This window comes from Xenopus tropicalis, chromosome 3 (assembly GCF_000004195.4).
Source record: "Xenopus tropicalis strain Nigerian chromosome 3, UCB_Xtro_10.0, whole genome shotgun sequence".
In the NCBI taxonomy this organism is placed as follows: domain Eukaryota; kingdom Metazoa; phylum Chordata; class Amphibia; order Anura; family Pipidae; genus Xenopus; species Xenopus tropicalis.
Genome location: NC_030679.2, coordinates 140437629 through 140459055, shown reverse-complemented (window position 1 = coordinate 140459055; position 21427 = coordinate 140437629). Strand labels below are relative to the sequence as shown.

The 21427-nt window shown below is 50.6% G+C and overlaps 3 protein-coding genes across 4 annotated transcripts; 2 read left to right on the top strand and 1 right to left on the bottom strand.

The window, feature by feature from the left end:
- The first annotated feature begins 804 nt into the window (after positions 1 to 804).
- On the top strand, positions 805 to 5324 carry rnf11.2 (ring finger protein 11.2). The gene is made up of 3 exons (NM_001006832.1): positions 805 to 1054; positions 2823 to 2992; positions 3632 to 5324. Exons 1-3 carry the CDS (start codon positions 956 to 958, stop codon positions 3801 to 3803), a joined length of 441 nt encoding a protein of 146 aa, NP_001006833.1. The 5' UTR covers positions 805 to 955; the 3' UTR covers positions 3804 to 5324.
- A 154-nt stretch (positions 5325 to 5478) lies between these two features.
- Positions 5479 to 12323, bottom strand: trir (telomerase RNA component interacting RNase). 2 transcript variants are annotated; one of them, XM_012964271.3, is made up of 3 exons: positions 11479 to 12323; positions 6585 to 6688; positions 5479 to 6100 (listed from the first exon to the last, which is right to left on the bottom strand). In XM_012964271.3, exons 1-2 carry the CDS (start codon positions 12019 to 12021, stop codon positions 6629 to 6631), a joined length of 603 nt encoding a protein of 200 aa, XP_012819725.1. In that variant the 5' UTR covers positions 12022 to 12323; the 3' UTR covers positions 5479 to 6100; positions 6585 to 6628. The 2 variants fall into 2 exon arrangements, with proteins under 2 accessions (XP_012819725.1, NP_001120057.1); NM_001126585.1 differs by having other exon boundaries at positions 6585 to 6665; positions 11479 to 12236.
- A 391-nt stretch (positions 12324 to 12714) lies between these two features.
- On the top strand, positions 12715 to 19938 carry get3 (guided entry of tail-anchored proteins factor 3, ATPase). The gene is given in 7 exon segments (NM_001078873.1): positions 12715 to 12890; positions 13844 to 13991; positions 15000 to 15148; positions 16684 to 16834; positions 17246 to 17353; positions 17595 to 17792; positions 18455 to 19938. Coding segments are annotated over 7 exon segments (1029 nt in total). The 5' UTR covers positions 12715 to 12747; the 3' UTR covers positions 18587 to 19938.
- Positions 19939 to 21427: the final 1489 nt, after the last annotated feature.

Below are 21427 nucleotides of genomic sequence, written 5' to 3'. Positions count from 1 at the left end.
CTGTACTGATATGCACCCCACTATAGGCAGCTGTACTGATATGTACCCCACTATAGGCAGCTGTACTGATATGCACCCCACTATAGGCAGCTGTACTGATATGTTCCCCACTATAGGCAGCTGTACTGATATGCTCCCCACTATAGGCAGCTGTACTGATATGCTCCCCACTATAGGCAGCTGTACTGATATGCACCCCACTATAGGCAGCTGTACTGATATGTACCCCACTATAGGCAGCTGTACTGATATGTACCCCACTATAGGCAGCTGTACTGATATGTACCCCACTATAGGCAGCTGTACTGATATGTACCCCACTATAGGCAGCTGTACTGATATGTACCCCACTATAGGCAGCTGTACTGATATGTACCCCACTATAGGCAGCTGTACTGATATGTACCCCACTATAGGCAGCTGTACTGATATGTACCCCACTATAGGCAGCTGTACTGATATGTACCCCACTATAGGCAGCTGTACTGATATGTACCCCACTATAGGCAGCTGTACTGATATGTACCCCACTATAGGCAGCTGTACTGATATGCACCCCACTATAGGCAGCTGTGCAATTGGTCGGTAAATATTGAACCCCGACATTGCTCTCATTATACTATACCCAATATAGAAGGATATGATTATAGTAGGTGTTAACTCAGATCTGTGAACTACATTTCCCAGGATTCCCTTGCAGTTTGTCTGTAACTAGTACGCACACCTGGAACGTCCAACCTGGCACCGCCCATCCCAGGGGAACCGTGCGCCTGCGCACTGGCCGGTTACAGGGTAAAGTCTCTCCAGCCCGATGATGTCATTGTGTCGGTGAGGCGCGGAGCATGCTGGGGAGTGTAGTTCTTGGCACTGTTATTTCCGGAACTTGCGGCTGGGGAAATAGCTTGAAGCTGCTCTGGGAGTTTTGGGGCGGCCCTAGGGCCCCTGGAGCGGGGAGATGGGGAACTGCTTGTCCTCCCAGGCTGCCGATGATCTGTCCCTGCTCAACGACTCGGACGGTGCCAGCCTGCCCGGGGAGCCCCCCCCGCCTTACCAGGTGCAGCTTCCAATGACATTGGGGCTGTGAGAGGCAAAGTGAAAGCGACAGTGTGAGAGGGAGAGTGTGTGAGACCGACACTGTGTGGCCCTATGTGTCAGGGACTGGGGCCCTATGTGTCAGGGACTGGGGCCCTATGTGTCAGGGACTGGGGGAGAGGGGCCCCATGTGTCAGGGACTGGGGGAGAGGGGCCCCATGTGTCAGGGACTGGGGGAGAGGGGCCCCATGTGTCAGGGACTGGGGGAGAGGGGCCCCATGTGTCAGGGACTGGGAGAGAGGGGCCCCATGTGTCAGGGACTGGGGGAGAGGGGCCCCATGTGTCAGGGACTGGGGGAGAGGGGCCCCATGTGTCAGGGACTGGGGGAGAGGGGCCCCATGTGTCAGGGACTGGGGGAGAGGGGCCCAGGGTGGGACTGTGTGGCCCTATATGTCAGGGACTGGGAGAGTGGGGCCCGGGGTGGGACTGTGTGGCCCTATATGTCAGGGACTGGGGGAGAGGGGCCCTATGTGTCAGGGACTGGGGGAGAGGGGCCCTATGTGTCAGGGACTGGGGGAGAGGGGCCCTATGTGTCAGGGACTGGGGCCCTATGTGTCAGGGACTGGGGGAGAGGGGCCCTATGTGTCAGGGACTGGGGAGAGGGGCCCTATGTGTCAGGGACTGGGGGAGAGGGGCCCTATGTGTCAGGGACTGGGGGAGAGGGGCCCTATGTGTCAGGGACTGGGGGAGAGGGGCCCTATGTGTCAGGGACTGGGGGAGAGGGGCCCCGGGTGGGACTGTGTGGCCCTATATGTCAGGGACTGGGGGAGAGGGGCCAGGGTGGGACTGTGTGGCCCTATATGTCAGGGACTGGGGGAGAGGGGCCCAGGGTGGGACTGTGTGGCCCTATATGTCAGGGACTGGGGGAGAGGGGCCCGGGGTGGGACTGTGTGGCCCTATATGTCAGGGACTGGGGGAGAGGGGCCCGGGGTGGGACTGTGTGGCCCTATATGTCAGGGACTGGGGGAGAGGGGCCCCGGGTGGGACTGTGTGGCCCTATATGTCAGGGACTGGGGGAGAGGGGCCCAGGGTGGGACTGTGTGGCCCTATATGTCAGGGACTGGGGGAGAGGGGCCCGGGTGGGACTATGTGGCCCTATATGTCAGGGACTGGGAGAGAGGGGCCCGGGTGGGACTATGTGGCCCTATATGTCAGGGACTGGGGAGAGGGGCCCGGGTGGGACTGTGTGGCCCTATATGTCAGGGACTGGGAGAGAGGGGCCCGGGTGGGACTATGTGGCCCTATATGTCAGGGACTGGGGGAGAGGGGCCTGGGGTGGGACTGTGTGGCCCTATATGTCAGGGACTGGGAGAGAGGGGCCCGGGGTGGGACTGTGTGGCCCTATATGTCAGGGACTGGGAGAGAGGGGCCCGGGGAGTGAATAGCACAGGAGAGGTTGATAGAAGCTGCCAGGGTATAAATGGCCCAGTAGGAGACTAGGGGTGCACATGGTGAAATGGGGTTCCTAGGATGTAAGTGGCCCTAGAGCCAAACAATGGAATTGGCCCGAAGGGTTGGCTAGAAATAAAGGCCAAAGGTGGGTGGGAGACTGGGGGAGGCAGAAGGCTGTGCAGGAACCAGAGGGGGTGAGAGGAGGGGCATTAGGGGCAAGTAAGGGTGGCAGCCAGGGTTATACCAGTGTATGGCAGGGGAGGCACAGAGTGCCCCAGGGTGGTTCCTTCCTAGCACTTCTGTAGGTTGGGTGACCTTCCCATTCTCTCTTGTACCAGGAGCGAGAGCCTGTGCCCGTTTACCACCCCACACCCAGCCAGACCCGCCTGGCCACTCAGCTGACTGAGGAAGAGCAGGTGTGGATTGCGCAGAGGATTGGGCTCATCCACCATCTCCCCAAGGGCAGATACGATCCGGGCTCTGGCCCCGCAGAGAAGAAGCTCAAAGAGTGAGTCCGACTGCTCCCTCACTGTTACTGGGGCCCCTCTGGCATTTGCCTGAACCCACAGATTGCCAGTCCGGGCCTGATTTTCAGTACACAGAGGCCCAAACAGCCCCCCATAGGCCCAATAAATAGTGAGTGTCTATGGCACCTTACAGCAGCCCCTCTGGCATTTGCCTGAACCCACAGATTGCCAGTCTGGGCCTGATTTTCAGTACACAGAGGCCCAAACAGCCCCCCATAGGCCCAATAAATAGTGAGTGTCTATGGCACCTTACAGCAGCCCCTCTGGCATTTGCCTGAACCCACAGATTGCCAGTCCGGGCCTGATTTTCAGTACACAGAGGCCCAAACAGCCCCCCCCATAGGCCCAATAAATAGTGAGTGTCTATGGCACCTTACAGCAGCCCCTCTGGCATTTGCCTGAACCCACAGATTGCCAGTCTGGGCCTGATTTTCAGTACACAGAGGCCCAAACAGCCAGTAGCTGTATAGTAGTAGCTTAATACTCCCCCAGCTACATATGGATGAATATAATACTAAAGGGGAAATTGCACATTATACTGAGAGTTTCTAATGGCAAACTGCCCCAGGGCAACTAAAAGAATTTCCAGGCTAGTTTATATGTTCTTTGTCTCCCTGTAGGTGTGTGATCTGCATGCTGGACTTTGTCGGCGGAGATCCGGTCCGGTTTTTACCCTGCATGCATATTTACCACGTGGAATGTATAGACGACTGGCTGATGCGTTCCTTTACCTGCCCATCGTGCATGGAACCAGTGGATGCCGCTTTGCTTTCATCCTATGAGACAAACTAAAGAGAGACGGTTGGTCTCTGGCAGGGGGCGGACACACCTGAGACTAATGTAACAAGAGGCAGCTTCCTAATGTGCAGAACTCAAGAATTACCCTCATTGGGGGAGAAAAGCTGCTGTAGCGAGGAACAGCCACATGGGGGCAGCGCAGACTATTTTCTAGTCCTACTAAACCCACTCCTTGTGCAACGAGCCCCCCTGGCAGAGCAGACGTCACACTGATGGACAGTCAGCCCCCGTCCCTGATGAGCCGCTTAGATGTGAACTGCAGTGATGGAATCATGAGATTGCTGATGCAGGGAGTAGTACGGACAGAACTGCACCGTCTCTGCGGGGAGGGGAGGCCTTTGAGCCGCAGCCGGGAATGCTCTTCAGAGTAAGAGCTGGTCTGTAATCTAATGATCTGCTTATTGTTATTTTTGGGGGTGAGACATGGCTGAATATTCAAAATTCCGAAACAGTGGGATTTCTTTCATATCACATTATTACCTGTACAACTGGTTGTGACTCCTGAAACAAAGTAGCAGAAGCCAGCAGAACCCCGCAGCCCTGTGAGGCAACAATTATTAGTTTTAATACTTAGCTTTCTGATTAGGCCTTTCCTATTCATTTTCAAAACTACTGCCTGGTTGCTATGGCAAATGGGACCCTAGCGAGCAGATAGCTGCCTAAATACACGTACCAATTGCGATCTCTCCTGCACTCGCATTCTCCACTAACGTTCAGGGCTGAATCGTCAGATATGGAGGTAGAAACAATAGGAATTCTACCCCTATCTGACGAACATAAAGACCAATTGCATCTGAATATCTCTAAAGTCTTAATATTTACCAAAACCGCCCCTTTAAAGCTGGCTTCTACTTTGCTTTCTTTGTATTAATATTTTTTAAAGGGGAAGTCAGCCTTTGACAGTGTAGGAAGCAGTCTAAGATGCTATGGGCCATTTTAAAATTTGGAATTTCCAGTGAACTTGCTATCTGGTTCCTGGGAGCAGTAACCCCGTGATATTAATAGTAGTTTGCAAGGAAAAGCCATTATCACCAAAGCCCCAACTGCTGAACTTCCCCTTTAAAACACTGCCAATTGTTCTCATAGTGTTTTGGGTTGTTTTAACTATAAATATAGGATTAAGACGAGACGACTGGCACAGCCCAGTTAATATGCAGCTGCCATGGTCCAAGCAGGGAATGCCCCTGTATATTTCACTGATCAGTACCAGGATATTTCAGTTGCTCCTGATTGGTTCCTCAGCACCAGAACCTCCCACTTCTTTTTCTGCAGACAAAAGACTATAGGAGACATTTCTCATTTACGATCTTAATTAAAATAAAGTCTTAATTTCCTTTTGTCCAAAGAGAACCCACTTATAGAGCAATGTGCTCAGTGGGGGAAAAGAATGTACGGCTGAAGCTGCTGATGAACCCCCCCCCCCCAATATTTTGCTGCTAAGCAGTGTGGATCTTTGCACACTGGCCCGGGATACATAGAGCTTTGCGAGTTCAAAATAAACATGCTGTGCGTGGACCCTGCCTTCCTTGTCTTTCTTTCCACATAGATGTTGCAGACTACAACTTCCAACCTATCCCATCACTTTTCTGGCGGGCCAAACCAACGCGACTATAGAAAGGTGCCCCCATGGCAGCGACAGTTCCACAAGGAGAGGAAACGCACTCGGTGCTAAGTTATATTGGTTTAATAGCACATTATTCTACAGGTTGAGTTATCGGAACACTGCCGTTTTTACAAAATAAAAGAGGGAAAACGAAAATACGTGCCCCCCCCCCAACGCACGGATAATACAAAAAAATAAAATTAAACGCAGATGATATCTATGCTGCAAGGCAAAGCAGCAACAGACGGGGGGGCAGTGGGTTTCAGGGGCGCTTAACTGACGGCAAAGGCAGAAGGAGAATAATCTCAATCACAAGGTCTGTGATTTTAAGGTTACTTGGGGGGAAAGTCTTTTCTCTCACTTTGATAAAGTGTCTTTGTATCCAGAATGCATAATGTGGGGGAAGCGAGACAAGCTGGGGTGCCGGGGGTCCGCCAGAAACCTTAAGACCAGGGGCCCACAAGCCTGCAACAAAGTTGCGAGGGTGGGGGAAATGATAGTGTGTTGTTATAGTGGCTCCAAAGCGGCCATCCTGGGCCTCCTGAAGGGCTGTGCAGCCTGCAAGTCTCCCCCGGATTTGTTATTTGACCAGCGGGCGCGTTTTGTCGTCATCGCCGCACTGGTGGGCTTTGTACTTTTTCACTTCTGCCATGTATTGGGCCCAAGCCCCTCCTTTGTTAGATACCACCTGGGGGAAATAAACCAACATAAGCATTACCAGAGCAACATGGCCGGGGCCCAGACACAACGAGACCTCCAGCAGTCAAGCCTATATCCCCGGATCAGACAGTATGAATATAGTAACCCTCACCCTTCATCAGGCCGAGACATCTGCATCATTTCCAGGAGATACAGACAGGCTACCATGTTCGGCTTTGAGAAAAACAGCAGCCCATTTAAGGCCAGCCAATCAAAATCTTATGTATTTGCCATCTAGGAAGTGCTGAATGGAAAATGAAAGTAATTGCAATTAAAAATCTGAGCTGTCAATCATATCATATACGCCGCAGGCATAGAGGCGGGGCAGGCAATATATGATTGACAGCTTAGATTTTTAAAAACATTTATAACAGGTATGGATGATTAAATTAAAGTGACAGTTCCACTTTAACAGGTTTAACAGTAATGTACGAATGATGTTATAATAGAACATCCTAATTACACGTACTCACCTCCTCTTCTTCATTCTTTGGCTTCTTGGTTACAATGCCCGTCTTCAGGGCCAGCTTTGCCCCTCCTCTACGCTTGCCCACCTGGGGGTGGAAGGGACAGAAGACTGCAACCGTTATACGAGCCCTTGCAGCCTCTCTGTGTCCCTCTATATGACAGAATATAAGGGAGGCCTGGGTTAGACAGGCACAAGACACTCCCCTACAGCACTGCTCTAGCAACAAGACAACCTCTAAGCAAAATGGGGTCCGGTACAGGGGGAAGGGGGTTTGGTTTACATACTGTTATAGACATCCCAGCACATTCAATGGGGTATTTGCACTAAAATATTTACTGCATACTAGAATGTTGCTTAGGATGCAAAAAGATTTTTGGTGAAGTTCCCCTTTAAGAACAAAATGCAAGGAAAACTATAACCCCAAACAATGTAGGTCTCTTCTTCTTTTACTTCTTTAGCAGTATGTGCCATTGGGTAATCCTAAATAGGAAACTGCCATTTTAAGTACTAAGGGATCATAGGATTCACAGTGCACACAAACAAGCCAAGGCACACACACATGCTAGGCCCCATCAGCCAATGAATGGGCAGAGTTCTGCCTTTTGCTTCCACACTACTTCCTGTTACAGTTAGAGCTGCATCACTTCCTGTCAGCTGATCTCTGAGGGAACACACAGCCCATCACTAAATGGCGGCTCAAGGGAAAGGATATAACAGGCCAATATTTACTGATATATATTCGAGTTTGGCGAGATTCTTTAATAGGCCACTCAGTTTTTATCATATTATCTATTGGTTACGTATTCATTCTGGGGGTATAGTTTTCGTTTGAGGAGGAAAATCAGGTTGTATTTTTATGCACGAGCAGTCCAAGGCTCTGCTAAGGCAAATACAACAGGACTGCTGCATTTAAAGGCAAACTATCCATTATATTTGTGCAGTACAGCTAAAGAGAATATTAACAGAATATAGATATTCGTTGGCCACGAACTAAGTTACTTGCACAAGGCAGCCGAGAACAAATATGGCAGAAAAACAAACAGATACCATTTTATGATGATGTTACCGATCCCTAATGTTAACAACTAATAGCAGAACCGCTAGGGTCAGACTTTCACAATAATGAAGCCAAAGCCAGCGAAGTAACAAACCTGTGGATAAGGCACAGAAAAATGCTGCTGTTAAGGGAAGTTTTTTGGAAGCTACAAGGGGCCCATATACTGCCTTTTCAACATGAGTGCAATGAACATGATTTTTACCTACTGTTCAATCACAAAAGTTAATTACTGGAGCTAACCAGGGAGACGCTACACCATGTTTGGTCCCTGTGAGGCAAATAATGCAATAATATCTGTGCCCAATGCACTGATAACCCCCATGTATAACGGACTACTGATAGAAAGGGTGGAGGAAAGGGGTTGCATACTGGGAATCTAATTATTTACCTCGTAAGGACCAAATATGGAATTGCCTCAGTTTCCCTATTTAGCTATAGAAATAAAAAAAAAAAATGAATTCATCATGATTACAATAGGCACAAGCCCTATTAATTGAACTTGTGCTGAATACAGGTATATTTTGCAATTTTAAAGCCTCCCTTTGATGTCCCATGTTTGCCCACACTTGGCTAAAACACTTTTACAGTCTCGTGAAAATAATGGCGTCTCGTCCAATGAGCACTGGCTTGAAGATTAACTATAGCAGCCAATCCCCCTCCCCCTTTAAAAAAAAAAAAAAAAAAAGCTAAAGGTGGCCATACACGATAAGATAAGACCAATTCAGTGTGATCTGACAAATCCATCCTCCCACCCTCAACTGCAGCTTGGCTGAAAGACCATAATGCTTTTGAAGGAGCCAGTAATGCTCAATCCAAACTGGGGGGCCCCAGATACAACAAGATTATAGGTAAACCCTTCAGGCAGCCCTGGACATGCTGCCATCAAACTTGTGTTAATGTCAGTGCATTCAACTATGGACACATTACTCTAGTGATCCCCAAGCAGTGGCTCGGGGGCAACATGTTGCTTTTCATCCCCTTATGGTTGCATAAGAACCAGATGTACTGCCAAACGGAGCCTCCTGTAGGCTGCCAGGCCACATAGAGGCTATTAAGTAGCCAGTTATAGCTCTAATTGGCACCCCAGGAACTTTTTAATGCTTGCGCTGCTCCCCAAATCTTTTTACATTTGAACGTGGCTCACAAGTATCCCTGCATAACTCAATACAGTTCTTATCAGCAGAAGCTTCCGTCCCTACTGAGAAAGCTCCCTGAGCTTTACCAATGGCAGCTCTTCAAACCGATACATTAGTTGCTGGCATTGCTCTGATACTGCTGAAGAATTAAAGCGCACCTACAGCCTGCACTCCAGTTGTGGGAAACAATGTTTTTTTTGTAAATCACCCTCCTACTTCATGCAAACAGGCATAATGAGTTACGGCACTCGCTCATTATACGCACTCGTGTGCTCCAACATGGCTGCCCACACCGGAGGCTCCCTCCTGGTGCGGGTAGCCCAGCGCCAACAGGGGCAGTTTATTTATTTATTTTTATTTAACAATTATTTTCCCTATCTGAAGTGCAGGCTCTATTACCCTGCACCCCTAGTTGGCGAAACAATGTTGGACTGGCCCACCAGGGTACTGGCAATATTCCCAGACAGCCCTTCTGCTCAACAAAGCCTTAGCCTTTTATGCCTGTGCCATTTCCTATTTATATATGAAAACCAAGGGCTGTGGCAGACGGGGAGATTAGTCGCCGCACAACAAATTTCCCTTGTCGCGTGTGACTAATCCCCCCGAAATGCCATCCCACCGGCTAGAATGTAAATCGCCAGTGGGATGGAATATGTGGCGCTAAAATTTCCTCTCAAGGCAACTTTGGCAAATCGCCGTGCAGCGTATGCCATCCCACCGGGGCACCTGGCATTTCAGGGAGATTAGTCGCCCGCGACAAGGGAGATTTGTTGCGGGCAACTAATCTACCCGTCTGTCACGGCCCTAAAGCGGACAATCTCTCAGTGGGACATTAGCCTAAGAAGAGAAATGGAGGGAAGCAAAGATGAGAGTATGTTAAGAGACTAGTCCCCATATGTAATAAAAGCACTAAGTTTGCCTGGTAGCAGTAACCCATAGCATCCAATAAGATGTTTGCTTTTAATCAGGTGACCAGTAAATTCAACCTGCTGATTGGTTGCTATGTGCTAATGCTCCTGGGCAAACGTAGTGCTTTTTAATTACATAACCGCATAGGAGAATAAAGATGAGTGGAGAGTGGGCTCATGGTCTATAGGTGTCTCATGGACCCCTGGCACCCAACACTGTGTGTGATTAGTGATGCATGGATTGCCCACAACCTGTGGGTTTATGCCTAGATCAGGTGGGTTGGGTCAGACTGGGGAAGTGCACTGTTCCACTGCTTTCCCTGTCTCAAAACCGAAGGTGTGCACAGAAGCCACATACAGAGCAGAAAAACATAGGTACATTTGCAGGTTAGGGTTAGGTGTGGGTTGAGTTTTCCCAACCCATATATATATATATATATATATATATATATATATATATATATATATATATAAATATATATAAACTAGTGTGAATCCTAGTGACCAAGGATACACTCGCTCTCTAACGTATAGGACAAGGGTCCTCAAACTACGGCCTGCTGCATCCGCACCCCTGGCTACTACCTGTCTGCTTCAGCATGGTCCTTGGCCCCAGCACGTCAAGTCACCGCGTCACACCGGCCGATGCTAATGACGCACCGAGCACTACACTAAGGCAGACAAGGTAGTAACCAAGGGTGAGGATGCAGCGGGGGGCGTGTAGTTTGAGGACAAACTATAGTTCGGCCCCCCAACTGTCTGAGGGAATATGAACTGGCCCACTGTATAAAAAGTTTGAGGATCCTTGGTATAGGCCATGTAATCTAAGAGCCAAATTTAGAGCAAAGGGGGCCCCTACCAACACAGAGGTTGGAAGACTCATCTGGATGGGTGGGTGAAGCTATCATATGTTCGATACACTGGGGCTGTGCTCCATTTCCAACTTCCACAATCCCAGGTTGAAAGCTGAAGAGCTGCAATTCAATAACAGCTAGAGGGATGCAGGATAGACAGGGCCTCATATACTTGTATCCTTTTAATTCCTCTACCCCCACCCCTCTGAAAGGCCAATATGATTTGAGGGGGGGCAGAAGGTGTCCCCTCTCTCTAGCCCTAAATGCCAGTGCTGGGTTAAGATGGCCATACATGTTAAGATCCGCTTGCCTGGCAAGGTCACCAAGCGAGCGGATCTTCTCCCGATATCCCCACCTACAAGTGGGCGATATTGTGTGAATTTAGGCTAATTTGGTCATTGGCCCTGGGGCCAAACGATCAAATTAGAACACCGGTAATAGGTGCAATCAGTTCGGGTCCCGATCCGATTAAATTTCTTAATCTGCCCGATCGACATCTGGCCGAATTCAGGCCAGATGTCAGTCGGCAGGTCCGTCTGTAGTGCCCATACACGGTCTAAAGGTGCCCATACACTATAAGATCCCCACCTATGGGTGGGCGATATCGGGTAGCAAGGGACTTAAAAAAAAAAAAAAATAATCCGATCGTTTGGCCCTGGGGCCAAACGATCGGATTACATTTGAGGTTAAGGGGCAGTCGGTTTGGGGACCGCATCAACAAGCCGATGCGGTCCCCGATCCGACTGGATTTTCTAACCTGGCCGATCGAGATCTGTCCAATTTCAGGCCAGATATCGGTCAGCCAGTCCGCTTGGTTCTGCCCCTACACCGGCCGATTAGCTGCCGAATCAGTCTAAAGGACCCATATCGGCAGCTACAATCGGCCCGTGTATGGGGACCGTTACCCAGATCAATGCATGAGGGGAAGCCCAGGGTTCCTTACAATGCTGATGGGCTTCCGCTTCTCCGCCTCCGCGCTCTTCTCGACGTTCTTTGGTTCCTCCCCTGCGGAACTGGCCGCGCCGCTGCTCTCGCCCGCCTTGGCCTCCATCTGCTTCTTAAAGAGCTCCATGAAGCTGCCATCATTGGCGAACAGGTTGACCCCGCTGGACAGGGATGGGGCAGGCTGCGCTGCTGGTGGTGCGGCCGGGGCCCCGCTGTAAGAAGGGAAAGCTGTGGAACTGCACAAGGGCGCTCCTTCCCGGTAGTTGGCTGGGCTGGGCCTTGGGAAAGGGGTAGGCGAGGAGCCGCGATAGGCTGCGGTTAGTGGGAGTGGGGAAAGCCGCTTGGAGCCCGGGCTGGGGGGCTGGGGGGCAGTGTCCCGATGGGGCGATACCGAGTCCCGCCGCTCAGGGGCAGCTTTATCCCTTCCGGCTGCAGGAATCCCCTTCTTTGTCTCTCTCTGTGCCGGTGCCTCCGCCGCCTCTTCCCCCTCCTCTTCAGCCTCACTGTCTCCCTCCGTTACCTCTCGCTGAGCCTCCGCCATCTTGGGGAGTACAAGGGGCCAACACGTCTGTACTACTGCAGCAGCTGCCTCTCCGCATAAACTCGCCCTACAGTCCCATATGGACGCCCCACAATCACCTGCAAGAGTATCGTCAGCGGCTGTGAGAGAATATGGCGGGAAATTTGGTTTTACGCTTTTCAAAATGGCGTCAAGTTATTCCTTGCAGGAAGAACCCGATTGAGGGCGGGTATAGTGTGTGACTGACTGTGGAAATGGGCCACTAGGTGAGCCGGATTGGTAATCCGTCAACCAATTACAAAGCGTCGAGGCGGAGTCTTTCATATAGCGCAAGTCATACAATAACCACCAATCAGCAGCTAGCGCTAGTGAGGCAAGTAAACAAGGAAAGTTACGTCCATTGAAAGCGACAGCTGTGCGTATAGGACGCGCGTTGACCAATTAGAGATCTAGTAAGGTGATAGACAGAAATGGGACCCAGTTGGGATACGAATACTGACGGGCGTCACTGTGGGAGGAGGAGGAGAAACATGATTAGCGTTCGTGTCAGCCAATGAGAGAACATCTCTGATAGAGTTTCGTCGAACCAGAGTTGCGGTTTATGAGTACACGGCTCCTAACAACAGGGCTGTCACTAGCGATGTAGGGGTAAGCCAATCAGAGAGGCGATGCGGAGAACCAGTGGTTTGTGAGTGTGTCTCGATGATGGGAGGCGGAGCCTAGCCGGTCACGTGAGTAAGTTGGAAGATGGCCGCGCCGGCAGATGATGAGTTTGAAGATGCTCCTGACGTGGAGCCTTTAGAACCAACCCTGAGTAATGTGATAGACCAGCGCTCCCTCAGGTGGATCTTCGTGGGAGGAAAGGGAGGCGTGGGCAAGACGACCTGTAGGTGAGGAACGTTAGGGGTTAAACCGAGCCGGTAGGACAGGGGGCGGGGGGCGTTGAAGGGAAGACACATGGGAAGAACTAATTCAGGATGAGCGATAGGGGGATAGAAACGGGCTGAACCAAATGCATTGTGGGGTGGGGAAGGTAAAGTGCTTATATGAATCACTGAGACTGTCCTGGCTACATAACTACAACTCTTTAGTTCCTTTCTACTTGCACTGGGGATCTTTATAATTCCCACACTGAGTGCTTACAGGAGCCTCCCCCCCAGAGGCGCTGGGAGAGTCCTGAGAGAAGCCCCGCCCCTGAGGACACTCAGTATATATAGATATGTAATACTCAGTATATCCCAGCTGGCTTTCTGCTCATGGTCATTGGCAGCAGGTGGCTAGATATTGTCTTACAGGTATGGCCTAAACTATTATATTAACTAAGGGCTAATATATTGATAAAGTAGCAAAGGGTAGGCACAAAGGATAAACTAAAACAAAATCCTTGTAGGCAATTATGATTAATATATGGTGCTGTTTTAACTTTGGGTATTGGAACCCTCTATGGATCCTCTCGGGTCCCTGTTGTGTTTCCGGGGTGGCTGTGTCCGATTGGTCCCTGCCGGAAGCGCAGTAGGAGAGAGAGAGCCAATCACAGCTGAGCAAAGGCAGGCTTCAGTTCCCAATCAGGCCGGCTTAGCTACTATTTGGTTCCTATCCTATATAAGTTTATATAACCTATATTAGTTTATTATATTAATATTGCGTATTGAAGAGCCAGTCACATCTGTTAAATACCGCCTTCCTAGCCAATAGGGTTGCAGAGTTGTGTATTTACAGAATCCATGAAAGCTTATGGGGTACCAGTCACTTTATTTCACTAGTGACCCCTCCTTATCCTTGTCTTGCCTCACCCTCCTGTGTGCCCACTCCATTACCCAGCTATCTTACCTCTCTATTTCAGTTGCAGCTTGGCAGTGCAGCTTTCACGGGTACGGGAGAGCGTTCTCATCATCTCCACAGACCCCGCTCACAATATCTCCGATGCCTTTGACCAGAAGTTCTCTAAGGTCCCTACAAAAGTCCGGGGCTATGACAACCTTTTTGCTATGGTGAGTGATCCCAAGAGCTGATTGTCTCAAGATGTGGCAACATACATGCTTATCATTGTGATTTATTGTATATAGAGCGTAATGTATCACCCTAATGTATCAAGACTTTTATGTGGCAATATAAAGCCACAAGGCTGAGTTATACAAGGAATTCTGAGTATCACTCATGTATTATAAGGGGTAATGTACCCCCTACTGTAAATGATAAGGATATTAGCAGTCACTGAGGGGTTCTGTGCCCATATAAAGGCACAAGGCTGCAGGCTGAGTTATACAGGGAACTCTGAGTATCACTCATGTATTATAAGGGATAATGTACCCCCTACTGTAAATGATAAGGATATTAGCAGTCACTGAGGGGTTCTGTGCCCATATAAAGGCACAAGGCTTCAGGCTGGGTTATACAGGGAACTCTGAGTATCACTCATGTATTATAAGGGATAATGTACCCCCTACTGTAAATGATAAGGATATTAGCAGTCACTGAGGGGTTCTGTGCCCATATAAAGGCACAAGGCTGCAGGCTGAGTTATACAGGGAACTCTGAGTATCACTCATGTATTATAAGGGATAATGTACCCCCTATTGTAAATCATAAGGATATTAGAAGTCACTGGGGGGTTCTGTGTGATTTTATCTTCCCAGTAAATTTGAATACCCTGATATTTCAAGTAGTGGGACACATATGTTACAGGTTAGCTTAGGGATCCCCAACCTTTCTTAGTTGTGAGCCGCATTTAAATGTAAAAAGATTTGGAGAGCAACACAAGCACCATAAAAGTTCATAGAGGTGCCAAATAAGGGCTGTGATTGGCTATTAGGGAACCTCTATGCACGCGTAAAATTTGCCACCAAGTCAGGAATTCAAAAATAACTCCCTGGTTTGGGGGCACTGAGAGCAAAATCCAAGGGGTTGGGGAGCAACATGTTGCCCTCGAGCCACTGGTTGGGGGTCACGGGGTAAGCCTTTATTCCTCTTACTGACCTGAGTGGGTTTTTTTTTTACAGGAAATTGACCCCAGCCTGGGGGTGGCAGAGCTCCCTGATGAAATATTTGAGGAGGACAACATGCTAAGTATGGGAAAGAAGATGATGCAGGAAGCGATGAGTGCTTTCCCAGGAATTGATGAAGCCATGAGCTATGCTGAAGTGATGAGGTGAGAAACGGGAGGGAGCTATGGGACACGGAGTCTGCCCCTCCCACTGCAGGGTGATACAGTGACACAGACAGGAGGGGGCTATGGGACATGGAGTCTGTCCCTCCCACTGCAGGGTGATACAGTGACACAGACAGGAGGGGGCTATGGGACATGGAGTCTGTCCCTCCCACTGCAGGGTGATACAGTGACACAGACAGGAGGGGGCTATGGGACACGGAGTCTGTCCCTCCCACTGCAGGGTGATACAGTGACACAGACAGGAGGGAGCTATGGGACACGGAGTCTGCCCCTCCCACTGCAGGGTGATACAGTGACACAGAGAGGAGGGGGCTATGGGATATGGAGTCTGCCCCTCCCACTGCAGGGTGATACAGTGACACAGACAGGAGGGGGCTATGGGACACGGAGTCTGCCCCTCCCACTGCAGGGTGATACAGTGACACAGACAGGAGGGGGCTATGGGACACGGAGTCTGCCCCTCCCACTCCAGGGTGATACAGTGACACAGACAGGAAGGGGCTATGGGACACGGAGTCTGCCCCTCCCACTGCAGGGTGATACAGTGACACAGACAGGAGGGAGCTATGGGACACGGAGTCTGTCCCTCCCACTGCATGGTGATACAGTGACACAGACAGGAGTGGGCTATGGGACACGGAGTCTGCCCCTCCCACTGCAGGGTGATACAGTGACACAGACAGGAGGGAGCTATGGGACACGGAGTCTGCCCCTCCCACTGCAGGGTGATACAGTGACACAGAGAGGAGGGGGCTATGGGATATGGAGTCTGCCCCTCCCACTGCAGGGTGATACAGTGACACAGACAGGAGGGAGCTATGGGACATGGAGTCTGCCCCTCCCACTGCAGGATGATACAGTGACACAGACAGGAGGGAGCTATGGGACACTGAGTCTGTCCCTCCCACTGCAGGGTGATACAGTGACACAGACAGGAGGGGGCTATGGGACACGGAGTCTGTCCCTCCCACTGCAGGGTGATACAGTGACACAGACAGGAGGGAGCTATGGGACACTGAGTCTGTCCCTCCCACTGCAGGGTGATACAGTGACACAGACAGGAGGGGGCTATGGGACATGGAGTCTGCCCCTCCCACTGCAGGGTGATACAGTGACACAGACAGGAGGGAGCTATGGGACATGGAGTCTGCCCCTCCCACTGCAGGGTGATACAGTGACACAGACAGGAGGGGGCTATGGGACACGGAGTCTGCCCCTCCCACTGCAGGGTGATACAGTGACACAGACAGGAGGGAGCTATGGGACATGGAGTCTGCCCCTCCCACTGCAGGGTGATACAGTGACACAGACAGGAGGGAGCTATGGGACATGGAGTCTGCCCCTCCCACTGCAGGGTGATACAGTGATACAGACAGGAGGGAGCTATGGGACATGGAGTCTGTCCCTCCCACTGCAGGGTGATACAGTGACACAGACAAGAGGGGGCTATGGGACATGGAGGCATTATTGCTAACACATATGTACATATATTTAAGTTGTGACTGTACCCACAGGCTGGTGAAAGGGATGAATTTCTCCGTAGTGGTGTTTGACACGGCTCCCACTGGACACACCCTGCGTCTGCTCAACTTCCCCACCATAGTAGAGCGAGGCCTGGGGCGCCTCATGCAGATCAAGAACCAGATCAGCCCATTTATATCACAGGTGAGATACTGGAAAGGCAGGTAGTGGGGGGTATGTGGGGGGCCATTGTACTAGAGGCATAAAGACCCGACTCATTCATTGCACTGAGAGGAAGGCAGTTTGTTTGGCTCATAATAGAACTGAGCCTAATGTAATAGGGACTTAGAGTGTAAGCTCCACTGGGGCAGGGACTGATGGGAATGATATATGTTCCATGTACAGTGCTATGGAGTATGTTGGTGCTATATAAATAAAGGATACTCTCACACATCTGTTCCATACAGCCATTATACATCCTGTGGCCCTTTAATAAGTAAGAAGAATAATAATGTTGTTTTTTCCCTCCAATATTTAATTCATATATTTTTTTCCCTGGCAAGTTCCTTTTGTCTCTTCGTCTGCCTGACCCCATTCTGTTCCGCTCTCCCATAGATGTGCAACATGCTGGGACTTGGCGATATGAACGCCGACCAGTTGGCCTCCAAGCTAGAGGAGACGCTTCCCGTGATCCGGTCTGTCAGCGAGCAGTTCAAAGATCCGGTGAGCATTCAGAGCTTGCGTTGTTTCTCTATGGAAGATAGAGGGCGCTGTGCCATAGGGTCTTATTGAAAGGGAAAGTCAATGTGAGATTTATTTATAAAAGCCCCATTGATTTCTAGCTGAGGGTTCTGATTTAAAATCATCTAGGGTCCCACTGATTGGCAGATTCTACTTTAGTCTGACCTATACAGCTTTTTAGAATTGTCATGGTAACAATTGGATGATTGTTTCCTGCGCACAGGAGCAGACCACGTTCATCTGCGTGTGTATCGCCGAGTTCCTGTCACTGTACGAGACCGAGCGCTTGATCCAGGAGCTGGCCAAATGCAGCATAGACACTCATAACATTATAGTCAACCAGCTGGTATTTCCCGAGCCAGAGAAACCGTGCAGGATGTGTGAGGCCAGGCACAAGATCCAATCGAAATACCTGGACCAGGTAGGAAATAGAGCTTGTCCCTCCCACTGCAGGGTGATACAGTGACACAGACAGGAGGGAGCTATGGGACACGGAGTTTGCCCCTCCCACTGCAGGGTGATACAGTGACACAGACAGGAGGGGGCTATGGGACATGGAGTCTGTCCCTCCCACTGCAGGGTGATACAGTGACACAGACAGGAGGGGGCTATGGGACACGGAGTCTGTCCCTCCCACTGCAGGGTGATACAGTGACACAGACAGGAGGGGGCTATGGGACACGGAGTCTGTCCCTCCCACTGCAGGGTGATACAGTGACACAGACAGGAGGGAGCTATGGGACACGGAGTTTGCCCCTCCCACTGCAGGGTGATACAGTGACACAGACAGGAGGGGGCTATGGGACACGGAGTCTGTCCCTCCCACTGCAGGGTGATACAGTGACACAGACAGGAGGGAGCTATGGGACATGGAGTCTGCCCCTCCCACTGCAGGGTGATACAGTGACACAGACAGGAGGGGGCTATGGGACACGGAGTCTGCCCCTCCCACTGCAGGGTGATACAGTGACACAGACAGGAGGGGGCTATGGGACACGGAGTCTGTCCTTCCCACTGCAGGGTGACAGACATATGTATGAGACCTACATTGCTGCCTCTCATTATCTGATTGGTTCGTTACAGATGGAGGATCTCTATGAAGATTTCCACATTGCGAAGCTCCCTCTTCTTCCTCACGAGGTTCGAGGGGCAGAAAACGTAAACACCTTCTCAAAGCTCCTGTTGGAACCCTACAAGCCCCCCAGCGGGAAGTAGGCATGGAGAGCGGCACGGGGGGCGATATTTCAGAAACCCTCCAGCTGTTTATAGAGAAGAGTCGGACTGGCTGGATGGCACTACTCACACAGGAGGGGGGCTCCCTGACCAGCACCCACCCATGTAACTCCTAATCACCCCAAGGCTACGTCTATTTATTATAACTGGATTTAGGGGACCTGACCTTTAAGCCTCCCTCTCGTTTGTTTTATTTCTATTGTCTTGGACAGTTGAATGCCTTTGTTTTTCTGGCTGTCTCACTTTATTTCTCTGTGTGTCTGTCAGTCTCTTCCTCTCGTCTGTCAGGCCGTCTGGCAGTCTCTTCCTCTCGTCTGTCAGGCCGTCTGGCAGTCTCTCACCTTGTCTCTCTGTGTGCCTGGCAGTCTCTCACCTTGTCTCTCTGTGTGCCTGGCAGTCTCTCACCTTGTCTCTCTGTGTGCCTGGCAGTCTCTCACCTTGTCTCTCTGTGTGCCTGGCAGTCTCTCACCTTGTCTCTCTGTGTGCCTGGCAGTCTCTCACCTTGTCTCGCTGTGTGCCTGGCAGTCTCTCACCTTGTCTCTCTGTGTGCCTGGCAGTCTCTCACCTTGTCTCTCTGTGTGCCTGGCAGTCTCTCACCTTGTCTCTCTGTGTGCCTGGCAGTCTCTCACCTTGTCTCTCTGTGTGTCTGGCAGTCTCTTCCTCTAGTCTGTCAGGCCGTCTGGCAGTCTCCTTGTCTCTCTGTGTACCTGGCAGTCTCTCCTCATCCCTCTGTGCATCTGGCAGTCTCTCCTCATCCCTCTGTGCATCTGGCATTCTCTCTCTTTGTCTCTGTGTGTCTGGCAGTCTCTTCCTCTAGTCTGTCAGGCCGTCTGGCAGTCTCCTTGTCTCTCTGTGCATCTGGCAGTCTCTCTCCTTGTCTCTGTGTGCCCGGTAGTCATTTTGTCTCTGTGCCTGGCAGTCTCTCACATTGTCTCTCTGTATGCCTGGCAGTCTTTGGGAGTCTCTACCCTTTGCAGAACTAATCCTTTAACTCCCACCATCCCCAGATGCGGCAGTAGGAGGTATTAGTTCAGCAGTCTCTGGGGTGTTCATGGCCCTCTCTCTTTGGGCCTCTTTCAGCCTGGAGCTCCCTTTGTTTCTGGTAATCTTTTTGTCTCTCATGCGTTGTCTAACCCCCCCTTCCCATATTATCTAACCCCCCCCCCCCCCTTAGCCAAGAGAATGGCACGGTCTGTGTAAGTTCTGAGCATGACTGCCCCGCAGACTAGAGCTGACATGTATTGCAGTTGCACACTGTCCTTTCTGCCTACTGCCCCCTACTGGGCGGCGGGGTGCGGGGCAGTTCTTAAATTAAACTCTTTGTAAAACATGTAGTTTGAGTCCGGGTTAATCTCTAGCTCTGCGCCAGTGTCTCTGGATACACGGACGTCATAGACAAACATTGGACGGAACATTCAGGCAGTGAGGGTTGGGGGCCACCATGTTTGGTTGTGGCACTTCTGGGGGCTGATTGCTTGATAGGGGCTGGTCTGTTTCCCCCAAACATGGCAGCCATCAAGCCCATTCGGTAGATCTGCTTTTAGGCAGTTGGGAAATGGGGTAAGGGCAGGACCATATTTATAATAAGGCACCTGAGGGTCTGTGCCTAGGGGGCAGGGCCTATGGGATGTCACGCACACTGGGGCAGCACTAGACCTAAATACACCCCTGGGTAAGGGGCAGGAACGGCTGATGTGGGGGGGGGGGGTTGTTTGTAGAGATTGGTTCCAAGCATATCTGCCCATTTGTGGCTGGAACTTGTACGGCAGGGGTCTATTTGTAACCCTGCCTTCAGCAGACATCATGGAGTCCTATGAATCCTGAATTCCTATTGGCCGCTGAGAGAACCTACCCTACCTATTGATGAGTAACTGAGGAACAAATCGATCAATATTTCTTTGTTACATACAATGGAGCTGGGATTGTAGTGTTCTCAGTCACACTCAAGTGTTGGTGTCAAATGTGAGGCACAGGACTAAGATACAGATACAATATTGGGAGAAGGGAATCCTGCCCTGCAGAGCTTACACTCTAATATACAGAGGGGCACAGATACAATACAGGGAGAGGGAACCATTGGGAGAAGGGAATCCTGCCCTGCAGAGCTTACACTCTAATATACAGAGGGACACAGATACAATACAGGGAGAGGGAACCATTGGGAGAAGGGAATCCTGCCCTGCAGAGCTTACACTCTAATATACAGAGGGACACAGATACAATACAGGGAGAGGAACCATTGGGAGAAGGGAATCCTGCCCTGCAGAGCTTACACTCTAATATACAGAGGGACACAGATACAATACAGGGAGAGGAACCATTGGGAGAAGGGAATCCTGCCCTGCAGAGCTTACACTCTAATATACAGAGGGACACAGATACAATACAGGGAGAGGGAACCATTGGGAGAAGGGAATCCTGCCCTGCAGAGCTTACACTCTAATATACAGAGTGACACAGATACAATACAGGGAGAGGGAACCATTGGGAGAAGGGAATCCTGCCCTGCAGAGCTTACACTCTAATATACAGAGGGGCACAGATACAATACAGGGAGAGGGACCCATTGGGAGAATGGAATCCTGCCCTGCAGAGCTTACACTCTAATATACAGAGGGGCACAGATACAATACAGGGAGAGGGAACCATTGGGAGAAGGGAATCCTGCCCTGCAGAGCTTACACTCTAATATACAGAGGGACACAGATACAATACAGGGAGAGGGAACCATTGGGAGAAGGGAATCCAGCCCTGCAGAGCTTACACTCTAATATACAGAGGGGCACAGATACAATACAGGGAGAGGGAACCATTGGGAGAAGG